Source organism: Lepidochelys kempii, chromosome 7, assembly GCF_965140265.1.
Source record: "Lepidochelys kempii isolate rLepKem1 chromosome 7, rLepKem1.hap2, whole genome shotgun sequence".
Taxonomy (NCBI): Eukaryota; Metazoa; Chordata; order Testudines; family Cheloniidae; genus Lepidochelys; species Lepidochelys kempii.
In genome coordinates, this window is record NC_133262.1 from 64,369,757 (window position 1) to 64,395,839 (window position 26,083).

Consider the following 26,083-nt stretch of genomic DNA (forward strand, 5'->3'; position numbering starts at 1 on the left):
AGGAGGTATTGTTTCATGGTCTCTGTGTATATAATGTCTTCTGCAGTTTCCACAGTATGCATCCGATGAAGTGAGCTGTAGCTCACGAAAGCTTATGCTCAAATAAATTGGTTAGTCTCTAAGGTGCCACAAGTACTCCTTTTCTTCCTATAAGGAAAGTTGCAATTAGTATTTTAGGGAACTTTGCAGTTCCCATTCATGATGGGAGAAAATCTCCCAGAGCCTTTGAAAAAAGTTATAATGGTGTTGATTCATCCAGAAAGCAGTTTACACATTGATACTATAACCACCACTCAAAATGTAACTAGCTTCTTGGTGGAAGGTGACAGCTGTTTAATAGCCCACAGCGGCACTATCCAACAGTGTGAGGCAAGAAGTGTGAAGATGAATATCTGATCCAGCACAGACTGATGGGGTGGGATTTAGGTACTGTAGTCAGAATAAAATTAGCTAAACTGGAATTTGGTTAGGACATCAAGTTTGGTACTAATTGCCATGTGATCAGACCAAAAGCAGTCAGGACTTCTGCTTAGGATCCCCCTGAACACAGACATAGTATAGTGTTGTATAAAGTATCATATGCCCTTTTGGTTTACTTATGGAATATAGTCCTTCTCACCTAATGTAAATAAGATTATCTTTTTCACTAATATTCTTAAATGCAAATACTTTACTATATGCTAATACATGGTAGCACCTTTTACCTGTATCAGAATTATTACAAGCATTAGGAAAATTAAAGCCAACAACTCATGCAATGGCACCAGGATGCCACCAGATAGTCTTAGCATTAGGTCACAACTAACTTGAGCTGATTTGAACTGGTGACCTAGAAGTGCATTGTCCCATAACCCATTGTGAATTCCTTCTACTGTCCGGTCCCCAAGAAAAATATCAAGAAGTGAAAACATATTTTACTCTAGAAAAGAACATTGAGGAATCGATGGCATAATAACTCTCTGAAACACACACCCAATTTAAAAGGCGAGAACATGACTTTAACATTTTTTCACTTGCTTTAGTATGCATGTATGTATTTATTTATTTATGGGGATAATTGGGTTTTCCCCCAGCTAAGGCAACGCTCGTGTTGCTGACACTACAATGTGTTGGTGAAGGAAGACTGATACCACAACACACACAAGTGACTGCAGGGTTGTTACTTACCCGTCATAATTAGAACATCCATTCTGAAGGAGGGGGAATTTAAAAGATAAAAGGTATATTTAAACATGATTCTTCCCTATGTAATTTTTTCTTAATTATAGTTTTAACAGCTTATGGTGATGGTGGAAGCAGCTACTTAAGAAAAAATTGGAACCTCATTTGGGGGGAGACGATCCCTCAAGAGATCTCATGTTGTCATTTTTCAAGAGCCCCGAGCAGAAAGCTCATTCAGAATGCTGTGCATTAGGTTGATGCATTGAGAGTATACTTAGCTTATTATGACCAATGCCAGATATTTTAATTAAAAACACCACACATCATTAAATATGTTGTCATCCCCTGCACACACGTGCACGCATACACACACACATGAGTTTGTGAAGCTGCAAACAAATGAACACATGGCAGATGTGAGGGGGAAACTGTCTCCTACTTAGTCAGACACAGTAGATTTCCTAAATCCATGTATTCCATACCGTAGCATCAAAAGCTCTTACTGCAGCATATAAACCCTCTGTAATTTTCACAGTTTTCTTCAAGCCAGGGGAGGGGAGGGAGAGGAGGAGGGGAAAAAAGTCACCATTTAATTTATGAGCAAGCCTATTGTTTTACAAATAACCTTCATGATAAATAAAGTCTCATGGCCACATTTTCAACTGTGCTTTTATCAAGGCTCTCTGAGCAGTGTGTATAATCTGCCTGGCAATCGAATCACAGCTGTGCGCCTTGGTAGGGAATCTCTGTGGAGACAACACTTCCTTAATTTAAACAATTGTAGGCTGCGGGAGTTCAAAAATTTAAGCTGACTTTAACTGTCACTAGCCCAAGCACCTTTATCCCCAGGCGAGCAGCAGCAGCTGGATTTCATTTCCTGCTGCCAGACAGTCCGACATCTTTGCTGAGCATCCCAGGAACTGAGCGTCTTTGCTTTAAGGATTTTATTCAAGGTGACAGCTCCTCACACTTTAGTGTTCAGATCACCTCAAGTAGCTGAGATATCAGTGAAAATGAGCGCACTTCTATAGCAAACTCCAAATTTAGATTGACTGAGGTTATCCTTAGGCCTCTAGACCCAACCTCCATGACAGAACAGGCCTGCCAGTAACTCTAAAACTACAGTGGAGTTTGTAATGATGTCTGGGGAGAAATATTCTGCAGGAGCAGTGGAGAATACTATAAGTGATAGGAAATGATGTCAGATTTAGTTAGAGCTGGAGACACTGTTAGAATATACTTGGCATAATATGGCACCGGTATCTCTGTCGGCATCTCTGTTTTCTGTCACCGCACACAATTCGAGGTCTGTCTGTAGTTCTGACAGTGTCTTTTCAGATCAGGTTATTGCACTCGCTCAGCGCAGCACCATCCAGCCCCCTTTGTTTGAAGTCTGCCCTTTTGTCATTAATGCACTTGATGTCTATTTAAATCTGACGGTGAACGTCGTATCTGTTTTCCTGTCAAGAGATCATTGACAGTATTAATACCTCATGTCCTTGCCTCATTTTCTAAGCGCTGACACCTTGCTGCAGTCTCCAGCATTCATCAAACAGCACTCTCTCACCAAGATCTCCGTGAACAGTCGCTTCCAGTCCCGAAGAAACACTGCAGACCTCAAATAGGACTTTTATCAATGACAGTGAAAAAGGAGTCTGAAGAAGGTCATTAATAAACTGTTCATATCCTTTGAATTTAGAGCTCTACCACTAGAAGCCCAGCCAAGCTTTCTACCAACTAATGACAACCACGCTTTACATGGGATAGCGTCACCTCAGGATATGAGAACTTGCTTTTGACCAGACACTGGTTTATGAAGGCGAATAATTTCTTCCCTTGAATGTGGAAGTTGCTCCACTGATCAATCAGGTTATTGGAGACTTGGAGAGAGCGAGAGAAGGAAGCGGAGAAGGGGCTAAGCAAAGCACATATAGCCCTCTTCTGTGCTTCCCTTAAGAGGAATGTGTTTTTCAAAACAGGTGATAGGCCTATCAATTTCTTTCCATAGGAATGTGTTATAACCTGATGCTTTAAAAAAGGAGACAATAATAGGGATTAGCTTTAATCCAGCACAGCCCCTGCTTCCAGGGATTTCATAGCTTATTTGATGCTTATAATTATATTGCTACATTACATAAAGATTATTAAAAGAATACTTAATGCATGCTGCATGTAGGTGCAGCTAATAAGATCCCATTTGTTCATGTGGGATCTGTCAAATTTAAAGCCCTGCACAGTAAATGAGAATATTCCCTCCCAGTTTTTGTCCCTATACATAATGTTTTGTTTCCTATGGGCTGGGAGTTGGTGGACCTTGAGTGGATGAGCTAGATACTATAGTGGTGAGAGCTTTAGAAAATCCCAAGATAGATAGAGGGAGACAGAGAGACCCTTGCACATGACTTCCTTGTGCAGGAGGCAATAATAATTTGACTGCACATGCCTTGGGGGGCAAAAGGAGGCATTGTCAGTAACTGCCACAGCACTCCCATGTAAGGCTATTGGCCATCGCTGTATATCAGCCACCACCACTAGCGGAAGGACAATGTATAACGTTTAAATATGGCTTCCACAGACAATATGCCTTGCTCTCCCTTTACCATTGCTCTGGCTCGTAGAGCCATTTATATTTAGAAAAGGAGGGCAGTGAGGTCTGGATGACCTTGGGTAAGTCACTTCACTTCTCTGTCTCTGCAAAGTAGGGATAATAATAATTACTTACATCAAAGTGCTGTTGTGAGGATGTCTGAACAGAGTTTTTTCATGTTTATATCACTAGATCAGTGCCAAGCTGTTGTTTGCTGGTATTATTTTTTTTATCAATAAAACCATGTGGTTTAGAAAGATTCGTCCCCATATCCATATTTTGGAACAATAACAGACAAACATACAACTCTATCCACAATGCCATCCCTACAAAAAGCAGTAGGGCGTGGATATGTGCTTAACAGGGTGATTCACAAAGGTACTCAAGTGTGTGTTTGCAGGGCTGACCCCAGTGCCATTAATTAAAATAAATTAATTTCAAATTAACATACTTTGCTTTCCGAGAAAGGCAAGAGAGAGAGAGCAGTTGCCAAACACAGAGGAACCTTCTTTTCCCCAACCTCAGTAATATCGTTCCATTACATACCATGCTAATTGCTCATTTTTTCCTTATTTGTTTTCTTTTCACTGTAGGTGTTCTGGGAAAATGTCGCTACATTTACTATGGGAAACATTCAGAAGGCAACAGATTCATTCGAGATGACCAGCTATAAAACAGCACCGTTCCATGCCTCTTTAAACAATCCACAAAACATGCACACAAAAAGCACAAATTGCATCTACATTTTCTGCGTGTAACTAAAGTCCTCCAGTACCTTCTGCTGACTTTGCCAAGCCTGTCAAGATCATCTTTCTGTCTTAGTCTGAGTAGTCACATAGAGATTGACATGATTGCCTTTAAGCAGGTCCCATCCACCAGTGTGACAGACAGCTGCAGCCAAGCACCAGGCCTGACAGGATGAACACCATGATGGATTGCCTGGTCCAATTGCTGCACACAGAAGAGCAAAGATCACACCTGGGGCTTCAGTGAGCATGCTCAGTTGGTTTTAGCAAGAGCAATGCTTTTATCTAAAGTTTGCATGTTGAGTGAGAGAGGCTTGCAGTGTCAATATGCTCATAAAACAGCAGCTATAACTGAAGATTTAAAAAGCCCTTATTTCCCCCCCCCCAAGTATTAGGTACTTAAGTTTAACACACACAAACCTTTTCAGACAGTGTTTATCACAAGTCAAACTTCGCAGTTTCCTTTGCTCTTTCTTTAAGGGGGCGGAGGATATGTTGTCAGCAATGTTGTTATGAAAACACGTTAGCAATGCATAGCACTGAATCTGCATATTTTTATTGAAGAAAAGGGGTCGAAGCAGTTTTGCACACACAACTGAACCAAAGCATCCTATTTTTGATTTAAATCTCAAGTTTTACTACATCATAACATTCAGAAGTGGGGCCATTTTTAACATTGCAGAATATGTGACACAGAGGGCACACTGTTTAACTGTACATGCTTGATTATGGTAGTGACAGTTCTACTTATGCTTGGTTTATTTGACAAGATTTTTTTAACATGTGCAGAGATTAGATTTAGAATTAAATGTTTTGAAAGGAGAAAGCAACAAAAGCCTGCTGAGCATAGATGATATTTAGAGGAAAATAAGGTACAATTGTTTGTTTCATATCACTAACGTTATTGTTGGAATCTACATAATTTACAATCTTGCTATATATCTTAGTCGCCTCCCTATTGTGGTCATTATTAATCCCCTATTAATATACATGCCAATTATGTAAACATGGCTTCTTGTCAACTTTTCAGTCACAAAATGAAAATCCTTAGCATTTCACAAGTCTTTTTAGCAAATGAGGTGAACGTGTTTGGAGCAACGACTCATTTCCTTTGTTACTGTGCTTCAAGTTCCCAAGAGTTAATACATTGTGTTTGGTGTGACTAGATGTCATGGGATTGACAAAGAGTATGCAGAGCCTTTCACCTCTAGGCTGCGATTTCAAAACCAGCCCATGATGGTATTGTCTAAGAGCTGTTGCCATCTGTTGGCTATTTGTTGGCTTGTATGAAATGAGCTGGTGGTCTGTGTTCACTTTCCTAGAAGACGGGTGACTCTCACAAACCTAAATACTTACAAGTGGCCCATATTTTGGCAATCTTCAGCAGATGCTGTGGATGGAATGGGACTGGAGACTGATGTCTTTCTCTGCCAGAGGTGGTCCTTCCAGAAAATGATGAGGCACCTTGGCAGAGGAATGAAGGGAAGCTGGCACTGCTACTGTCCATGTTATTTGCCTCTCTGGATGAACGGAAGACTTGACTCACCATGGCTGTCAATATGAAACTGCTAACCAGCGTTACATTTACTTTTAAATTTGAAAATAAAAATATATACTAATAGAAATATATTTAAAATATACAGGGCCCGGATCCTCAGCTGCTATAAACTGGCATAGCTCCGTTGACTTTAATGGAGCTACACAGTTTCCATCAGCTGTGCATCTGGCCCCATCTATTTTAAATTCAGATCTGTCTCTGAGTCGGCTGCTGTACAAATTGCTGGGAAGTGAGTTGTGGCTACGGTAGCACAACTTCGCTTATGTCATAGTCTCTTATTTGGCTATTACAGATAGGAAACCAAATTCTGATTAAAAGGCTCCTGAGCTTTTGGGGACTCAGGAGGTTGCTTCTTTTGTGACATAAATAATTATTAGATTTCTAACTCAGTGACCAAAATAACAGCAAGTTGCCATCCTAGCTCATTTGTATCATAATATCTGTTCTGAATCATCAACTCATGTTTTGACCAAAGCATATTACAGGCAGCAGGGTGCTAAACAGAGGAGTCTAGAATAACCTACTGTCACATTCCGTCTGGTTGCATATACGTTCCTGTCTCAATCAAAGGCTTTAACCCTGCCTCAAACAATAAAAAACACTTGCAAACTGACCACATGATTTTTCTCTCTTTTTTTTTTGTTTTTTTCCTTATTTACTTTTTGTAATGTCAAAACCCTTTGTATCATTCTCAGAAATGTTTTGGAGGCAATAATATTTTTGGAATGAGATGTGACCAAAGATTTTTTTTTAGTATTAAATAGTATTAAATAACGTAGCAACTTTAAGTAAAGTTAGCTGGATTAGAACTCTCAATGAAATCCACTAGTTCTGTATAGTCATCTGAATAATCTTAACTATTACTTTTTTATGGCTATAATGTATTAGTATATTATTTAAAGACATGTGGGACTGTTTACTGCTGTCTGTGTTACATACATTGCTGTAGCATTCAAGGTATTTCATTCTCAGATGTTTTGAACTGAAATACTGTTTCAGGGTGTAGCAAACCTTTTGGGCTCAGTCCTGCTGGGTCCTTTCTTAGGTGTTGATACAAACTGGGCCTGAGTCAGAGCTACAGGACTGGGCTGTAGGTTGTTCACAAGTTCAAAATTGTAATATGTCAATCTCTTGACAGGAAGGGGATCAAAGGAGAGATCCCCCTGCCTCATCCGCATCAAATTACTCTACCTTCAGGGTGGAGATTCAGGGTAGGCTATTCCTAAAATATCCTTTTCATCGGGTCCTCAGTTTCTCCTTGAAGCTGCATACATGCACAGCACACACGCATTTCCCCTTCTTCTCCTTAGCTGCAGCAGAGGGCTATGTCCCCGTGACTGAGGGCTGGGAGCATTTGCTGAAGCTTGTGTATATGAATGTGCAGAAAAGCTCTTTGGGGCAGGGAGATTTCTTTTTGTGTTGAGTTTGTACAGCAGCTAGCACAGAAGGGTGTTGGCCCATGACCAGCACTTCTCAGCACAACCCACAGTACAAGTAGTAAATAACAATGATGGTGTCTGCATCCTTCTCTCCTTTGTGAGGCTGTCCCTTGCATGGCCCTCCTAACCCTCACTGATCCCAATCTGGTTCCCAAACCCAAGGCCTCTGCATAATAACTCTGCCCACTCTTGGAATATCAGGACAGTCTCCAATAATGTAATTTTATGGGACAATTTGTTCCTTTGAAAACACTAGTTTGGACTGTAGAATTATTGATTGCAAATGTAAATGCTTTAATCACCTCCCACACAGCTAGGAACAATCCCATTGTCCAGTAGCATGGGAAGACCAATACTTGGTCAGCAGAAGCTGCTACCCACCAGATGAGCTGCATTCAAAGCTGCATTCAAAGTCAGTGGGGGTCTTTCCTTTGGTTTCAATGGGCTTTGGATCAGGGCTCTGATGCCCTCATTTGCTGGTGTACCCAACTTGATGATGAAAATGAGAACCATTCTCTGTCCTCAGTTGCCTTGTAAATGTCACCAATCAGCCTAAGAAATATTGCACTGACATGCTGAACCAGCTATTTTCTAACTCCCTTCACTGACTCTGCTTAATCCAATACTGCACTTAAATGATGAGTGCACACGAGTGCAATGTATATACTGTATTGGAGTAGGGGGCACAAATGCTTTTGATGAGCATTTACAAGGTTCATTGTGAATCAGTTTTGTTTTCAGCACTCGTCTGGGCTCCCTTGTCAGTAAGAGTACCAGGTTTTTTAAAGTATAAATCAGATTCAGCCAGGGGCCAGTCTTTCCACCCTCCCATCCCTCTCAAGGCCTTGCAGCAGTGTAAGAATTGACTTTGCCATCTTTCCCGGTGCTGTCTGAATGGAAGCTGTGCTGTGCACCATATTTTGCCATCGTGTCTTAGCAGAGATGACACACACAATATCAAACTATTTCTCTTTTCCTTCCCCAGGCTGAAGTATGTGTGCACGCACCTTCTCGTGTACCCAAACAATAGGATAATAAACAAATCAGTTGCCTCTTAAACTCTCTCAGGGGTGATTTCTGAGGAAGTTGCAGGGGGTCAGTAAGTTATCAACTAACAAGTGGCTCTTGAACAGTTCACATGGTGATCTGCCAAACTATTTAAAAAAGGTCATCGCTAAGCCACCAGGATTTAAAGATACATTGCTTCTATGGAGTTACTACATTGTCCTGTAGCTCTGGCAGAACAACGAAGTGGGATAGCTGTATTATTTGTTGGCTAACCATATTTGGGAATAGAAGATGGGTGGTTTTACAGGGAACTGTGTCTAGCTGCTGTGTTTTGTTAATGTATTTGTGACAGTTATACTGAAAAATAAAATATCCAAACTGAAGTTTCTGGAGTAATGTATGTTTGTTCTTGGAGGGAAACAGGATCAGGGCCTTAGCGATAATACTATTAGAGTAAATGAGTAGGCTTTTTTCTACTTTAAGGACCAATCTTGCAATGGCTTACTTATGCAAGTAGTCCTTTTTCAAGCCAGCATTCCCATTTAAATCAAGGGGATTATTCACATGAGTAAAAGTTTGCTCTTTTTGAGCTCTTAATCTGCAAATCAAATATAATCCATGCAGGTCTTTGTGCCTGAATATTGGCAGCAATAAACTTCAATATTGAGTTCTTACCTTTAGATTTCATGTCTTGTGGAAAATAATTAGTGACACAGGGCTCATGTTCACTAGGAAAATAACATTTCTAACACGTTAATTAGCTCATGTTAGAATTCTATTTTAGACAAGGCAATGGCAGTTTTACCATACATTATCTGATTGCAGTAAAGATAGTTAACATGGATTATTTTAACACAGATTAAAAATAATGAAGACACAGAGTTTATTGTTAGAAAGGCAACCAATATTAGGTTACATTGGTGAAGTCTGACACACTGTATTGTTAAGCACACCATAGAATGTCACTGCAACAGGTCAGGACTCACCACTGCGGTGCCTCCTGCTGGCCATCCTGGGAATTAGCGCTCATTTCACCGGAGCACTCTCCTCTAGTGGTGTCTCACCATCGTTACTTCTGCTCCGCCTCTAAGACCCACATCGCTCCCCAGACCGTGGCATCCTCTTCTGGATTTGGTTAGGTATACAGCCAGTATGGCCTTCTCCTGTGCTGCCATCCTTCAACCTAGGTGTGTTCCAGCAGTCCCTAGTAAGTGGAAGGCCCTGTGGGGCCCATAGCTTGCTGGTGTAAATTAGAGAAACTCTTAAACTCAGAAGTGGCCCCAGGGCCAATGAGACTCAACCATTTCCCATGCTGTTCCCCTGTCAGCTGCCCCTGATGGAAACTGACAACAGCTGAGAAATCTGTGCCCTGATGTAGTTAAGGTTGCAAAACTGTTTCCATTATATTTATTTTTTTCACATGCTCATAACTTTATGAACTATTCCAGGCTTCATCCGTGTAAGAAACAGAAATGAAATTGTATTGAATGCTTAACAAAATTCCTTCAGCTGTTAAAAGCTGCACAATTCAAAATCTCAAGAAGAGTCAGGAAATGCAAAATGGTACTGTTCTAAGAGCAGCCTTAATTTGGCTTTGCTGCACCAGTACTTTCTGTTGCTGTTCTGTTTAAATCTCATTTAATATGGCCCTGATTGTACAAAAAGTGGACTCTTTCCCTCTGGCACTCCATGGGAGCACTGGCAGATCTCTTTGAATATCTGGGCCCACGATGAACTGCTTATCAGAAAATATACAGGAGATGTGCAATGCAGCTTAATCAATGTTGTTGCTGGAACCTGAACTTTTTCATTTCCTATGTGATTTTTAGAACTGGGTGGAAAAACTTCAGTGGAACCATATTCTGCAGGAATATGCTAGTCTGTCAAAATCAAAATGCTTTGTGAAATCATGTTTGATTTCATTTTGAAGCAAATAATAGGAAAAAAGTTCCAGCACTGTCAAAAACATCCCGTTTCAACATTTTTGGAACAAAACATTTTGATTGTTCCTTGTGAGAAATAACTTTTCATTATATAATAATATAAATTAAAAATATCAAAATCAAACCAAAACATTTCAGTTTTGTCAAAACAAAATGTTACGGTTGACCTGAAACTAAATTTCTTTCAGAATTTTCTTTTGGAGAGGAATTTCAAAATTTTCCAGCTTCATTCCTAACTGGTACAAGAGCAAATTTCAAAATCTCCAAATGTTCCATATAAAGAAATTTCCATTCTCCACACTCCTCTTTGTGATTTTAATTGTACACTGATGATTTTTGTGTGTGTAATTATTGCTAAGACTTTGTCACTTTTTCAAAATATGCTGTGGTTCCCTTACTAACACATTATGAAGTATTTATAATGCAAATTAAATTACTGTTGTCAGATCACGCAAACAGAGCTCATTTATGAAGCTGTGTTGCTCCTCTTGCATTGTTTTGCTGAGCCATTCATTTGAAGAGCTCAGTGATTTGCAAATTTTGTGATCCAACTGAAGCTATTGCATCCATCCCTATATTTTAATCCCAAATATTCTGTATTTTAGAAAACTATCTTCATCTGGAGTTACTGAGACCCCAGCCATTCCTTTTCTGAATGATGGGAACAGGTCTGAGAGTGCACATATGCTTACCAATCAAAAGGGTATGCAATATGAGGTAAGGACAAGACATATACCCTGTGAAGCTGATGACTCCTGCCTCCACTTACCCAGTGATGACAGGCTTTGATTGCCCAATTGTTAAAATTTCAAATAAACTCCCTTGTGCTTTCTCCCACAAAGAGCTCCATGTAAACATCCACAAGGCCACCTCATTGTCTTCCTCTCTCAATGCCTCCTTAAAACTCTCTGTCATGATGGTTACAAAACATGCATTAATGGTTAGGCAGCTGGTGTGCTGTTACCACTGCTTCTCATGCTGAGTGATATTGTTTCATTGTCTTCCCCCGTCTGTCCATATCCATTGGTTGTCTTATACTTCGACTGTAAGTTCCTTAGGGCTGGGCCTTTCTGTGTTTTTACAGCATCCAGTACAGTGAGGTGCTGGTGAATGATTGGGGTTCCTAGCGCTCTGACAATGCTACTACTAATAAATTAGACAATGAATTGAAGGCTGGCGCCACACAATGGACACAATATGTGGCATAAAATATGGAACCCCATAGGTCTGAATGATCCTCTATATTGTATATGTTATATAAAAATAGTATGTATTTATTATTTGCACTGTGTTAGTGCCTAAAAGCCCCCGCTGAGACCAAGGCCCCATTTGGATAGGTGCTGTATATTTACACAGCAAGAGACAGTCTCGGTTCCAAAAATTTCTCAGTGAAAATAGACAAGACGGACAAAGATTATGAGAGAGGAAGTAGCAGTATCTTCATCTTATAGATAGCTGCCTAAGGCACAGAGAGAGTACATGATCTGGCCAGGATCACACAAGGAGTCTATGACAAAGCAAAGAGTTGAACCCACATCTTCTGAGTCCCACCCCAGTATCTCATCTACAGGGTTATCAACTGACCATTATATAGTTTATTCGTATTGGCTTCCTATTCAGTAGCATATGCATAATTTTTTAAAGATTTATCTATTTGAAAACTCCCTGTTAGTCTCTTTTTAATTTGTACTTTTTTGGATCCTTTTAAAGTGGGTAGCTGTGACCTTTGATTTTTCTGTGAGACTCAAGATAGGAAAGAGTTGGATGTCTCAGCTATGCAAAGTGTCAGCTCCTTGGCTCAACACATACTTATTTAGGTTAGTAAGATTGCCAAAGAATAAGAGTCTGAGTGATTGCGAACTATAGAGTAGTGTGATGCAGATTGCCATGAAGGCACCTATTGTACTGCTATGAAGTCATTCAGACTGCCACTGCATTTATGGCAATTTACAAAGGATGGACAGTTATACTTTTTGACTTTTAAAGCTATTACATGTTGGCAAGCTCCAGAACCTAAATTGAGATCTGTTCCTCCAAGATGCTGATATTCTCTCAGGCTGAGGCAACACTGCTAAGTCTTCAGAGGAATAAAATGTGTTTGTGGTAAACCAACCCTGAAGGTCCTAAATTGACACCTCTTGATATTGCTGTGAAGACAGCTATTGCCTTCATGGCAATTCTCCGAGTGGCTCCCATAATTCTAAGTGATCTTTTCATTTTGAAACATAAATGCTAAACTCCCTGGTCTAAATAAATATTGTCAGCCCGATCCTACAGTCCTTGCTCAGGCAAAACTCCCACCGAAATCCCACTATTCATTTCAGTTTTGCCTCAACAAGGAATGCAGAGTCAGGACTCATGGGCCAGATTAACTGCAAATGGCACAGGGAGCTGTAGGGTGGGATTTTCAGAAATGCCCAGTGTTTCCATTGAGGGCAACACTCAGCGATTTTGAAAATTCCTCTTATAAATTATATCTTTCTGACCAGCCAGGCTCCTTTGCGCCCACTGGGGGTGTTACAGCACTGTCCTCCCTAGTGTTTGCTACAAAGGAGTAAAGAGAAAGCTTTGGCTCAGCAGGGGCTCTACTGGTGAGAGGTGAGGTTCAGAATCAGCCTATTTTCCAGTGACCCTGGCCATATCCTTTTCCTGGCCAGTTATGGCCCTCTGTAGCCAACCGTGTGGAATGGGGTTTGTGGGCATAACCATCTCTCCTTGGCAAACATTCTGGTGACAGGGACCTGTTTTGTACGGGCCTGGAATGAATTTCACTACATGTATCTGCTTTAGGTGGTATGGAAGTTAGCACATTCACGTGTCGTGATCTGTTTGGCTCTGCTTGCCCAGTTTGGGCAGGCTTATAATCTTTGCTCTAATACACCTGTCTGTCTGCATTGCAAACTGGCAGGCGCAGATTGAAAAAGAAGGGGGTAAATTTGATATCTTCAGTATTCTAGCCACGCAGCCAAGCTTGTTGATGGATGTTTGGACTTACATTTCCAGGCATCAGTTTGCAATGTCAGTCTTAAGAGTCAGACGGTGAATTAGGTGACCACAAAGTCAGGGGTTTTGGAAGTAGTGGTAGGTTACTTTAGTACTTGCTTCTGCTCCTAAGAGTCTCTGCCTGTGTCCTTGACCATTTCAATTGCCAGGTTATTGCTCTGACAGAAAGTGATGGCAAGAAATAGTTAAATACTCCATGTCTGTTTTGAGACTGATGTTTCTGCTTCACTGAGTGTGGCATAAAGCTTGGAATGCATAGTCTGCTTTTTCAGTGTTTGTACCTCTAGGTGATATCCTCCTTTAGACCTTGCTGTCCAGTCCAGTTCAGCTGCCTGGATAAGATATTTTTGCTTCTATCCCATCCACCTATTTTAATTTTTAAAAATTCTGTTCTGAGGGAAGAGCAAACCACCACAATCAACCCCACAGTGCTGAAGAATAGTGGAAACTATGATCTTCTCTTTCTCCAGAGATACAACACAGACAGTGGCAGTGAAGGTTTCCTCATGCTTTCCCACCTCATGGAAAGCCAACTCTAAGGATAGATCGCAATGTCTTTGGAGAGACTCGGCTAGTATGTTGGCTGCAAAGAAAAAAAATGTATGGCTGGATTCTGAGAACCACAGTCAGGCTCGGTAGTGCCTCCAATGGAACTACTCATGCAGTAATTGCTACTTGACCTAAGTAAGGGTGTTAGTATCTGGCTCTGTATCCAGCACCATCATTATATAATGGTGGGTTCCTTTGTCTCAGATAAGAGACCAGAAGATGTTTTTGCACATTAAAGTAAAATACCAGCGAATAAGGAAAACTAACAAAATCAAACTACGCTGCTTGGAGCCATTTCCAATGGGGTTTTGCTTTAGCCCTGAGAATGGAGTTTATCCTTTCCACAGGTTTCTCTTCTTCAGACTGAAGTTTTGGCCATGTCATGGAGGCTGCCTCCCTCTCTCTGCCTCCCCCCAGCTGCTCTGAATTTGTGACCATTTGGGCCAATAGCTCTGAAGAATCCCAGACTCCTTTTTAATAAAGTTTAGCTGGGCCTCCATCTTGCACCACTACTTCCTTTCTGTAATAGTGAGATATTAAACCACCAGCCAACTATATCTGCTTACCGTAGTGCTACTGGGTCTCTTGTATGGAGATCTCACTTCAGCCTCAGAGCCTCTCTGGTCTGCAAGGGAAGGTTTCCTAAATGAGATCTGACAGCTTCAGGAAACATGGTGTCCTTTATCTACTTGGGCACAAAGACAAGATCTCTGGTCATTAAAGAAAATAGACAGATGCATAAAAACACACACTTGGGAATGTGTGTAGGAAACGGAAAATATGGAGGCATGAAAAAAACACTGCAGGCTGTTTAAAAACGTAGAGAGAAATATTTTTTTTTCTAACACAGTATTTTAAAATCCAAAGGCTCGGTGAAAGAGAAAGCCAGGGCAATGCAGGAAATGAAGTCTTAAGAGGACAGAAAAACAGAGGGTCTGATTTTCATGTACTCTAAAGACCTCTTTAGACCAGTCTGGCAGAGTAAAGGGGTCTTAACTGTAATTTATGCCCACTTTAAGGCTCCTTTACACTGCTAGAGGAGTGTAAAAGGGTCTTACTGTAAATAAGAATTAGTCCCAGAAAGTATTTAATAAGCACTATTTCTTCCAAACATTTATAAAGCAAAAGACTTAAAATAATTTATTTTGGCATTTGCTGTCCAGAAATATGCATAAAATACCCAGCACTCACATTTCAGGAAAACCATTTGAATGAATATATTTTCCATACCTACCACAAAGAGCTCTGAATCCTCCTAAAAGTTACCTTTAGGTTAGGTGACTCTGATGGACTTGCCTCCGGGGGTGTTGTCAACCTGAAACTGACCTTTTCTTAGTCTTGCTGACAACTAGACTAAGGTTTCAAATCAGTATTTTCACAAGCCTTCAAGGAAGCAGATATTTTTAAGGACAAACTAACTCGTGGTCATGGCACATTCACAAAACATCATCATCATCTCAGCATCCTTGACTTCTTAGGAGAACCGCATCTTGGAAAATGTTTGTAGTTCTGAGTGGATTGTATTCATATGTTTAAATGCATAAAAAATAGTGTAATTGCAGTGTTGGGGATGTGAGAGGAAGCTCTCAAAAGCAAAATAATTCCCACAGTTAAGTTTCTTTTGGCTACGTTAATGCATCCGTATTGCACATGCTGTATATTTTTCCAATACACATTAGAAACAAAAATACAGTCATAGACGTCTTGTTTGTAGTTTCAATATAGAAATTCTTTGCTGGCCTACCTCAGGTCACAATGGCAATTCTGTAGGCTCACCTCCATTCCCATTTGGAACCCTGTGGTAGCTGCAACAATGTCTTACATGGAATTTAATTAAGGAAGTATTTATGTATTTTTAGTTGTCTTTTAATTCAGTGTAGCATCTAAAAGTAAACAGGAGGATTCTACAGCCTGTGAGCAGGCAGCTCTGAGACCACCTGCAAGTGTTCTGGAGCACACCGCTGAGTTTAAGATATTCTGCATTACAATATATATCTATTTAAAGGGAAAGATGTATAAAGAATTCCACATATTTGTAAGGTGGGTGAGTTGACACTGCTCAGGTAACTCCCAGCTTAAAATACTTGACCATATACTCTTACGTTAACACTAATCTTGTTAATTTAATTTCTTAGGATTTTTGCAAGGCAAAAGCGGGAAATAATGCAAAGAAAATCTGTAGACAGATCTTCTTGTCCATTTTACAAGCTCCTCTGATTTTGAAAATTCTTTCAAACAATAAATGTGCACCTAATTAGCTACTGTGTTATTTTTGTTTCTATGTTTACTAGGTAAGCAGACGTGTAGACTTAAAGGAATTTTCTAACACACTTACTTGTGATGCAATTTTCAATGCTCATAACTTTGGAACCTTAATTTAGAATTTACAAGCTTTCCATGTTATAGATGTTTTGTATTCTTTAGCAGCATTGTTCTTTTAAGGCTTTTTTCCCAAAGGGGTTAATATTAGGTCAGCTCAACCTTACCAATTTTCTTTTACCTGGGAATTGTTTTCAGAAATTCCCAAGTAATGAAAATTCTGTTAAAGCTCATAGCTGCAAATGAGGACACAGTTGCTTCATTTCCTTTTGACAATGAGCCAAATTTTTCCCAGGTGAAACTCCATTGATTTAACACCATTTGAACTAAGTTACGCTGGGGATGAATTTGGTCAAGTGTGAGATATTTTTATTCATCTTTTCTTTAATTTCCTTTAGCTTAGCAGTCGGGTTAGGGCTGGTCAGAGGATTACAATGCAAGTTGAGGGGAAAACAAAACCTTCTCTGTTCAAGAGTAATTTCCTTTTTAATACCCTAATGATTTAACCGCCATTTATAATGTGTTTCAGGTAGCCAAATTTCTACATCAATTTTGGAAGAAAGCTCACTATGCAACACTTCAGAGCCTCCTTGTTTGGCTACTTCCCAAACCAGAAAATCACCACCTACCTTCCAACAAAAGTATTATAAAGGGCAATGGAAATGTCAGAGCACTAGCAAGTAATCCCAGTAAACAGTGCTGTTATCAACTGAAGCTATTCTGCAGTTAGCTTGATCTACACCAGTTACCCACAGCCTCAGCCATTCCTTCCAACGTATGCTAAGCTGCAAGGTATCACAATGGGAGGGTACTGAATGGCTCTTCTCTGTAACTACTGCTTTCTGTACCTGGAGCTGTGAGAGTCTTGGGTGGTTTCTGTTCATACGATGTTTGTGCCAAGCTTTTTTTCAGTTTTGGTTATTGTGGGTTCTCACCCACTGAGTTTCAGGGTGAAGCAAAAACTGGAAGCAAAACTCAGCCAAAACCACCACTGAGCTGTTCATGGTTTTCACCTGAAATCATAAGTGAGCCCAAGTTCGCTGAAAGGTTAGCAAACCTGGCCTGGATATTGAGATTCGAGCAACCCATTCCCCTCACCCCTGAAAAAAGATCAGGCTGTTTGGGTTTCGTGATGAAAGGCTTGAACAGCTCTAGCTAGACCCTCATTTTCCATGTCCAGATAAATGTTTTTTCAGCTCTATTTATGAGGCTTAAGGGTAAAAACCTACCAGCTGTTAATGTTAATCACAAGTTTATAGCATAAGCACATTCTGAGTCTTATCCTGTTCCCATTCAAGTCAATGACAAAATTCTCATCAACTTCAGAGCGGCGTTTACAAAGTGCAGGAACATACACGCTATTCCAAAATGGAAATGGGGGTCTCCTTGAACCAACAGAGCCATAAATTAGGCAATATACCGAGAGCCTTTTGTTCTAGGTCAGCATTCCATTTCTAACTAAGGAACAGATCAGCTATGATGGTTGGGCACAATGGAGGCAAGGACAATTTTCATCCTTAATGATGGAATCATTCAAATTTTGTTACAGGGCAATGAATGTCATTGTAACAGATGGGTGATTGCTGCAGTGATCAAAACCCAGGACCTCTGGATATGAAAGGATGAGCCTCCACTGCCTGAGCTAAGGAACCCAGGTGTTTTAGTTTTGAAGCCTGTAGCTGGCTCAGAAACACTGTGCAACACTGTGTAAGCAAGAGCAATATCATCATAAGGACATGCTTTGGGAGTGTATGTCCCCATATTGTGTCCTGGGTTCCTTCCTACATTTACTTCAGCCTATATGGAAATAAATCATGCCTTGCAACTGCTTCAAATTACGCTAGTGCTTCCACCACTCTCTCACACTTTAGGAACACTTAGAGCAGTAAGATAATAGGTAGAACTGCCTGGCAAATGACTGGGCCAATTTAGTGCAGCACACAGGAGTTTGCAGTGGGACAGACGTGTGGTGAAGAAGAGAAATGAGAATTTAAATGCTGAGACGGGGAGGAATGATCATCTGGTGGAGAATTTTCTGTCAATTTTTTTTCCAATGGAAAATACAATTTCTGCAAAATCTTCACATTTTTGAGGAAAATTTCCATTTTGCTGATTTTTTTTCTGTTTTACTAACAGAAAGTTGAAAGGACATTCTTAATTTCAAGTTGGATCATTCCAATTGGAAAATATTTTGTTTCATTCAGTTCATCATTACAGTGTGTCCACCTGATTTGCTGTAATGCTTCCTGGGAGTTTTGTTTGAATGCCTAATGACCCCATTGTCCTCTATGGGCTGGGCTTCCTGGCTGGCCTACAGCTGCCATGATGCAATGTGGTCTCTCCTTAAGCTGAAATGTAGCTGTGCATCATGGGAAGTCCGATGACCACAGCGGATCATGGGAGACATAGTCTAACCAGGGAGCCTGTACTATAAAAGAGAATTTTTTGTTCTGCTCATTTCTAAAGGTGATCAATAAGCATTACAGATGGATTGTGTTCTTTTCAGGCATTATAAAGAAGAAACATCATTTTCTTTTCTTCCCAAGGAAACAGGATAGGGTTTCTTTTTGAGTCTTACTTTAGACATATCAGATCTTTTCATGTCCTGTTTTTTGGTAGGACTTTTAGGATTTGAAAACTGAGCAGGAGTTTTAGCAATTTTTCATGGAAGGGGCAGGAATGCTGTATATTTAACTAAAAGTTCTTTCCTTATAAGTGTTTGTCAGATGTTTGAGTTAAATATGGTAGGTGTTAACAAAGTCAAACAAGGTTTTAAACAGTAAGGTTAAATCTACATTTCTCTCTCTTGGCTCAGGATTCACATCTTTGGTACTAACGATGTCACAATCCTATGAGTTGTGCATTGCATCTTCCAGGAAAATCAGTGTAATCAAAATGAATTTCCAATGCAAAAAAAAGTAAATAGGAAAAGAGGCAGCATGTGCCACCTTTAAACATCATAATGAGGCAAAAAAGTAAAGAACACCTTGCAGAACCCCTTGAATGGATGTCTTTTTTCTCTGGATACCATGCTACCCTTTTGTATGACATGGAAAGCATGAAATCAAACATCAGAACAGAAGTTAACATTGTTAACATAATTTTACTGTATTTTTAAGGTAATTGTAATGTTTAGATGTTAGGGAAATCTGCTGCGTTTACTTTGAGTAGATCTCTCAAATCAAAAGTGAAGGATGTGGTTTACAGACCTGCTTTGCTCGAAGTTTGGATTTTGAGGCTTACAGGTTGTGTTTTATCTGGTTTGGGGCTCAGGTTCACTGAAAATTTTGAAACCTGAGAGAACCTTTCAGCAAACCTCATGGAACATCAGGTTTTGTTGTGACCATTTTTATGGTAAAGAGGATGGATGGTCTTGTGATTAAAGGTCAGGGCTGGGAAATGGTAGATCTGGCTTCTATTTGTGGCTGACTCACTGATTTTTTGTAACAAGTTACTAAACCAGCCTGTGGCTCAGTTTCCCCATTGGTAAAGTGGAAATAATACTTTGCTACATAATAGTGTGTTCTGGGCTTTAGCTAAAGGGCTTTAAACTCTACAGATAGAACATGCACATTTCTGTCATATTATTGTCGTCCTTATTTTGCTCAGTCCTAAATAAACATGAGGCAGAAGATAACTTGTGCTGCCACACTTTTTATTCCAGCATATGCAATTACTCTTGATTATGGTAACAATTAGAACTGTCCTGCTGTTGCCTTCTTGAGCTGGTTTGAATTTGTGGCCTAATGTGCCATATTTTCTTAGCACAATTTGCATGTATGCCTTCCGCCCACTGCTTTGAAAATATACCTGTAAAAACAATGGCAGACAATTTAATATGTTTGTTTGCAGCCTCAGTCTCATCTTCACCAAGGAGTTAGGGGTGCATGTCAAAAGGAGAAAATATCTCTGTGTCCATAAGGAAAATGTGGTGTGCCAGTGTGGGGTCATCATGGGTGCATCAAACACAACAAGCTCTGAGGAGGATTGTAGGATTTTACTGTAGCGACTCAGACAATTGCTCTGTCATGTCCCATATTCTGCCGGCAGGGCACTTCCCAATTCATGGGGAAAAGGGTGTGTATGGAATCCTTTGAGAATGGAGATCTGGTTATCCTTATCTTAACACCCATAGCTACAAGTGTTACCTGGGGTCACAGATATACTCATCCATCGTATTTGGCTCTTGGCCAATCCCCCCTCCCCCCCCCCCGCCCAGAAAAATTCCAAAGGTGACCCTTGGCTGTCTGAGGTAGTATTTCTGTTCATTTGTTTGCCATTAACTTTTTCTTGGGACTTCTTATTTGGCAAAAAATGGACTATGGAAACTCTGGATTCTAAAGTAACTTGGATGCTCTCCAGGCAAGTGAATATAATCTATATGTTCTGCAGTAACCTGTCCTGTCTAGCCATGCATTTAAAATGGGTGGTGATGCGACATGTCAGAGAAGAGAGGACAGTCAATCTCAAGAGTAAGGGCTGAGAATGGAGCAGTGCTGAGAACAACCTTATGGGCAAATTATGCCGTTGAGGCACTGGCCTGAGGTGTCGCACAAATCCAGGGGGAACTCTAGGAGGCATTGTGCTTCAGCAAGCTGCAATGCCTTCCAGAACATTCAAGTGTACAGGGGACGTGCACAGGCTGCTTAGGAGAGTGGAACATGCTCTCCCTTTTAAGGCCAGCCTGCTCTGCTGGTAGATGCAAAGAGGGTGGTGGGGCATGTCTACATCTACCCTTTGGAATAGCTGACACCCCAAGGATTGCTGGTTGGAGCATGTGTAAATATGACCTCTTTTACAATTGCTAAAATTATTTGGAAGAATAAAAGAGAGAACTGTTTTGAGAGGTAAATGGTCGGACCCTTGTACTAATGTCCTGCAATTGCATTTTTCTTTCTTATTGCTGGTTGTTTGGAAATAGGCAGCTTAGCTAGGAACCGGAGAGATGGTTTTGGGAAGCCAAAGGTTTTACAGGTCCAAGTGCTAATCAAATTCAACTCAGACATGGTCAGTTGAAATGGGCAAAGAGGGCCCCCAAGTAAATTACCCCGTGTTTAACTTTGTGAACTAAGTCTGGCCTCCCAAGCACAGTTACACGTAACTTCAGGAAAATTCAGAGTTCTCAAGCTGCCTTGGGAAATGGGGAATATAAAAGATTATTCATAATATCAATTAATCCTGATGAGAAAATATCATAATCAAGGAGTCCGGGGGCTGCATTACTAAGACCCAAACCCGAGATTGATCTTGACGAAATGACATATATTTGTTCAAAATGAATTAAGCAAGCTTGCTTTTCTCTCTCTCTCTCTCTCTCTCCTTTTCAACTAATGAGACTCATTCCGGGGAGTACAGTCCTATACATTAGCAGACCCATATTCTACCCTTAAACTATATATTTTTATCAAAATGTTAATTCTTCCAAGCCTTGGCAATACCCCAATACATTGTGTAGTTATATGCCAAATTATTCCACTTTAATGGAAAAAGAGCAGAAATATTAAGGAATTCATGTGTATCTGAGTTTTGCACATCGGTCTTCTAAGGCAGCACATAACAAAGGTCAGTGATAGCCTGGTGCAGTGTTTTGTGTAGCACATCATTCTATGAGAAAATGTGCCTAAGTTCCTTCTAAAACCTTGTTTTCAAGTCCGGTTACGACTGAATTTATTTCTAAATGACGAGTTTTGTTTGTTTGCATTTTGATATGCTTAGGGGAAACTCAGGCTGACAGTTAGAGGAGGCAGGAAGAAGGAACCACAACAAGTTCCACCCAAACACAAAATGTCATCTCTTCCCTAGCTAGGATACAAACGCATCCTGATGAAAAAAGAGCAGACATTTAAAAGTTTCTGACATGTGTCACAGACACAGCCATTGAGCCACTGCTCCTGATGTAGCTCGACATGACAGCATCCAAGCCACTGGAGCTGGCTGCGGGACATTCAAAGTTTGGTGTGTGTCGCATTTAATCCTTGTCATGGCACATCTAGAGATTAAAAAAGACAAATGGACATGGGCGGTAGTAATAGTTCAGAAAACTCAAAATAATGCTTCCCAGTCTAATTGATATTATAAAGCGGGGCTAACACAGACCAGCTCTCAAATATAGGTAGACAGAAGGTCAGCAGACTTTTAAAACAAAAATTCCCCAAGACATATGCATAAATCTGTCAAGCTGTTCTCTAAAGTTGACCCAGATGCATGAACTATGGATTCAGAAATATGATCATGCCAGAGATGTTCTTCAATAGTCAAAATTAATAAAGAAAGCAAGGCTTGGTACTCAGCTGGTGTTCATCAACATAACTCCATTGATGTCACTGATTTACACCAGTTGAGGCTCTGGCTGATACTGATGATTATTGTACCAGCAATCAGATGCTGTATTGATTATACTATGTCTGGATATTTTGCAATCTGAGGTTCTAATCGTGTTTCAAAAAGATCTACTTGTAATGTTGAGTTTCAGTCAATGTTCTATAACAATCACGTTGTTTGTAAATATCATGCCAGAATTTTGTTTGAAATGTTGCAGCTTTTAATGGGTATCCACAAACTTTTGTTCAGATATAATTGCTTAGAATGGCACACGGATTATATCAAAGATCACCTAATTCAAGAGCTTTACAGAGAATTTATTGTTAATATCCATTAGCTTGTCATTGATTACAGCAAATAAACGTATGATCTTTCAGTTTAATATAAGGGACACTTTTCTTATTTAATGGCCTAGGAGGTGAATATAATGGATTCAGTTTTAGCATTTTCCAAATACAATCAGACTTTGATAAAGTGAGTCCTCTGGCAAACTGCTTTAAAAAAATCATTCCTATAAAAATGTCACTGGTGCCTACAAGCTATGAGACTGGTTTCCACTTAAATATTTTGTCTATCTAGGCATGGTGATAAATGAAGCACAAGTTTAATAGTATATTTCTTCTATACATTAAAACAGGTAAGTAAGAAAATTATGGTGTTACAGACATTATGGTAGTGGAACATAAGATTCCACGATGGAATGTGTGCGGAATACACCGTTTTGCACAAAGCTTTGTTTAGAGGATTGGCAAATAAGTTTGTTACCTCCCGCCGACTCCCAGATTTGTTTGTGGTGCTGCAGGGGAGGGAGGGCGAGGTTGTTTTGGTTTTGTCCTCTAGTTATTATTAAATGTACTCTTCTCTTTGTCTTTCTGGGTTCCAGCTAGGAGCAGAGCTGAAAGCATGAAAACACTGTGAGAAATACTGTTGTTTTGGTATTTCCGTCTGGGATCAGAAACAGGGAAGCCATTTATCTCAGGAGAAAGCCTGTCCTTGTTAGATCTAGCCTAACGTCTCACACCAAGAGATTCAGATATCTCAATGAGCATCCAAACTCTGGGATGTTTAACCAAACTGAGCTTGAACTCTGAAATTTTAAAGTTCATCCATCACCAGTCCTGATGCAGCTTTATGCTGAAATTCAAATGTGGCTCACCTCAGCTTCCTCTGGAAGTAGAAGATGCTCAACATCATGCAGGATATGGGCTTCTTCCTGTCACATGCTTTCATATGCCTTTAAAACTGGTTTTCTGAGAGGTGGAGCTGTTAGTGAAGAGCATATCCTCTCCCTTCATCTGCACATGAAGAGGGAACTCAAGCAGTGGCAACAAGATTGTCCAGTCATCAGTAGCAGGTAATGTTTAGGGTGACTGTGCAGAGTGTCTGTTCCCCAAACATGTCATGGGGAATTGTTGCACCTGAGGCTTGTATGAGGGTGTGTTATAGGTAGGCCAGAGCTAATGGATCTTCCACTATGTGTCTCAATCCCTCCAACATACCACCTAGAAGTATAAGTGTGTATGCGCCTGAGGAGTGTGTGTGTTGGGATTGAGCCATGATATCTACTAGGCTGTTCAGCCTGTGAATGTGTCAAGGCTGTAGCTCCACCCCTCAAAATTTGAGCGGGGGATTCCTTCCTTCTTTCCCCCACAGAGTTACCCAGAGAACAGCTATTGCTGGGGCTGTGTGTGCTGGGAGAGAGAGGACTTGGTCCTAAAAGTGCAAATAACAAGTTGGCATTTCACCAAATTTGATAAAAATCAAATATCCATTCTCACATCCCTCTCCCCAGTCTACACTCTCCCAGAATGCATTCTAGCCATGCAGGTTGGCAGCAAAGCTGTTTGCATATACACAAGAAACTTGGAATAAGCCACACACAACTCATCTGGTTTGTCTGAAACTCACAACTTAGCCAAGCTTTATCAGAAGGCTCCTAAACTTTTCCAACAAACTAGGGCTAAAGCTTTAAATGAACCTAGGTCAGTTTAGAGCATCATATTTAAGACCTTGAGAAAGCAGGGGAAGCAGAATGCTTTGGACTGAAGGGGTTGGGGGTTTTTTTGTTTTTTTTTTTGTGTGGTGGTGGTGTGTCTGAAACCAGATTTTAATGTGGGGTTCCAATGGAAGAAGCATTTTTATAACTGTCCAGTGGAGTCAAATTACTGAGCTACACAGGTCTCTAGCCAGAAACACTTTTCTCCAAAAACAAACTGTTTTTTCACTTTGCTAAATGAAAATATCATGTGAAATTCTGAAAACCAACCAAGAAACAGTTTGGGCAAACCCACTGACATTCATTAAGCAAAGTGCTAAATCACATGTCATTGACTTCAAGTCAGAAGGAATGCTCCTGAAGTGAATCCAGTAACTGAATGAATAACACATCTGGTTGAAATAATGTTTTGTTTGAAACTTTTTTTAATTGAAAATATTGTCTTTTTTGGAAACTGGAAATTTTTATGGAAAGCTTCAAGTTTTTGGAAAATTTCCTGTTTTTCATCAAAACCAGACACTTCAGTATATGACAAATTTGAAATTTTTGTTTTCATTTTTTGTTTTTTCTCCTTTCTTCCTTTTCCCCCTTTATTTTTTTCTTGATCATTTTGTCCATTTTTTTTGCCACTGAATACAGCAGAATTAATTATACCCATTTTTCAGTTTTTCATCTTTCTTTTTGTTAGTTTGTAACTATTCTAAATGTCTCCATCTTTTGAAAAGCTATAGAGTGAAAAAAAATGAAACATGAAAACAAGAATGAATGAAAAAGTGGAGGGGAAAATAACAAAAACCTGGGACAATCATTCATTCTACTGCATGGCAACAGGAAGGTGAAAGGGGTGATGTAAAAGCCTGCCCATGGGCTGGAGAACCTGGGGCTAAGACAGCCCTGATTACAAGGTGAATCCCACCTCAGAGGAATCAGGTGATTGAAATATAAAAGGCAGCAGGAAGCCTCGGAGGTGGACTGAGAGAAGTAGTTGGTACTGTCAGAGGCAGGAGGCCTTACATTAAGCTAGGAAAACGCAGGAAACCAGAGACTATGCAGAGCTAGAACTGATGAAAACTTTGTGTGTGTGTGTGTTCTGAGACTTCTGTTTCTGACAAACTCTGTTGCCAGTCAGGTGAAGAGTGAATAAAAGGATTTTGGACAGAGAAAGTAACCGGAACCTGAATGAATTCTTAAAGGGGAAGAGATGAGTGGTGGCCACGTTATTACAAGGGAAAAAAAAATACTGAATTTTTGAAATACTGAAATTTTGAAATTTAAAAAAATAATGAAAAAATTTGAAAAATAACATACGTTCCATTTTGGAACAAAAATATATTTGAAATTACAAAATTTATTGTCAAACTGCTTTGTTGATTTTTTCAGGCTAGTAAATAAGTAGAAGTGTATACATTGAACTTGTTTTCAAAATGTATCTTTTCTTTCATGTTAGAGGGCC

The 26,083-nt window shown here is 40.0% G+C and overlaps 1 protein-coding gene across 10 annotated transcripts in view; it reads left to right on the top strand.

Annotated features, from left to right (window-relative positions):
* LRMDA (leucine rich melanocyte differentiation associated) overlaps positions 1–26,083 on the top strand; it is a 1,127,716-nt gene that overhangs the window by 937,088 nt on the left and 164,545 nt on the right. For 7 of the 10 annotated variants that reach the window (XR_012159955.1, XR_012159957.1, XR_012159954.1 and 4 more), the window contains exon 7: positions 11,048–11,159. The exons of 1 other annotated variant lie outside the window; for it this stretch is intronic. Coding sequence is in view for 1 of the 9 variants with exons in the window: in XM_073353191.1 (XP_073209292.1) it covers positions 4,342–4,421 (80 nt within the window). In the remaining 8 variants the exon portion in view is untranslated. Of the gene's footprint in view, positions 1–4,341; positions 8,883–11,047; positions 11,160–23,517; positions 23,737–26,083 lie in introns of those variants that run through there. 2 more of the 10 variants (XR_012159960.1, XM_073353191.1) reach the window with 2 other exon arrangements.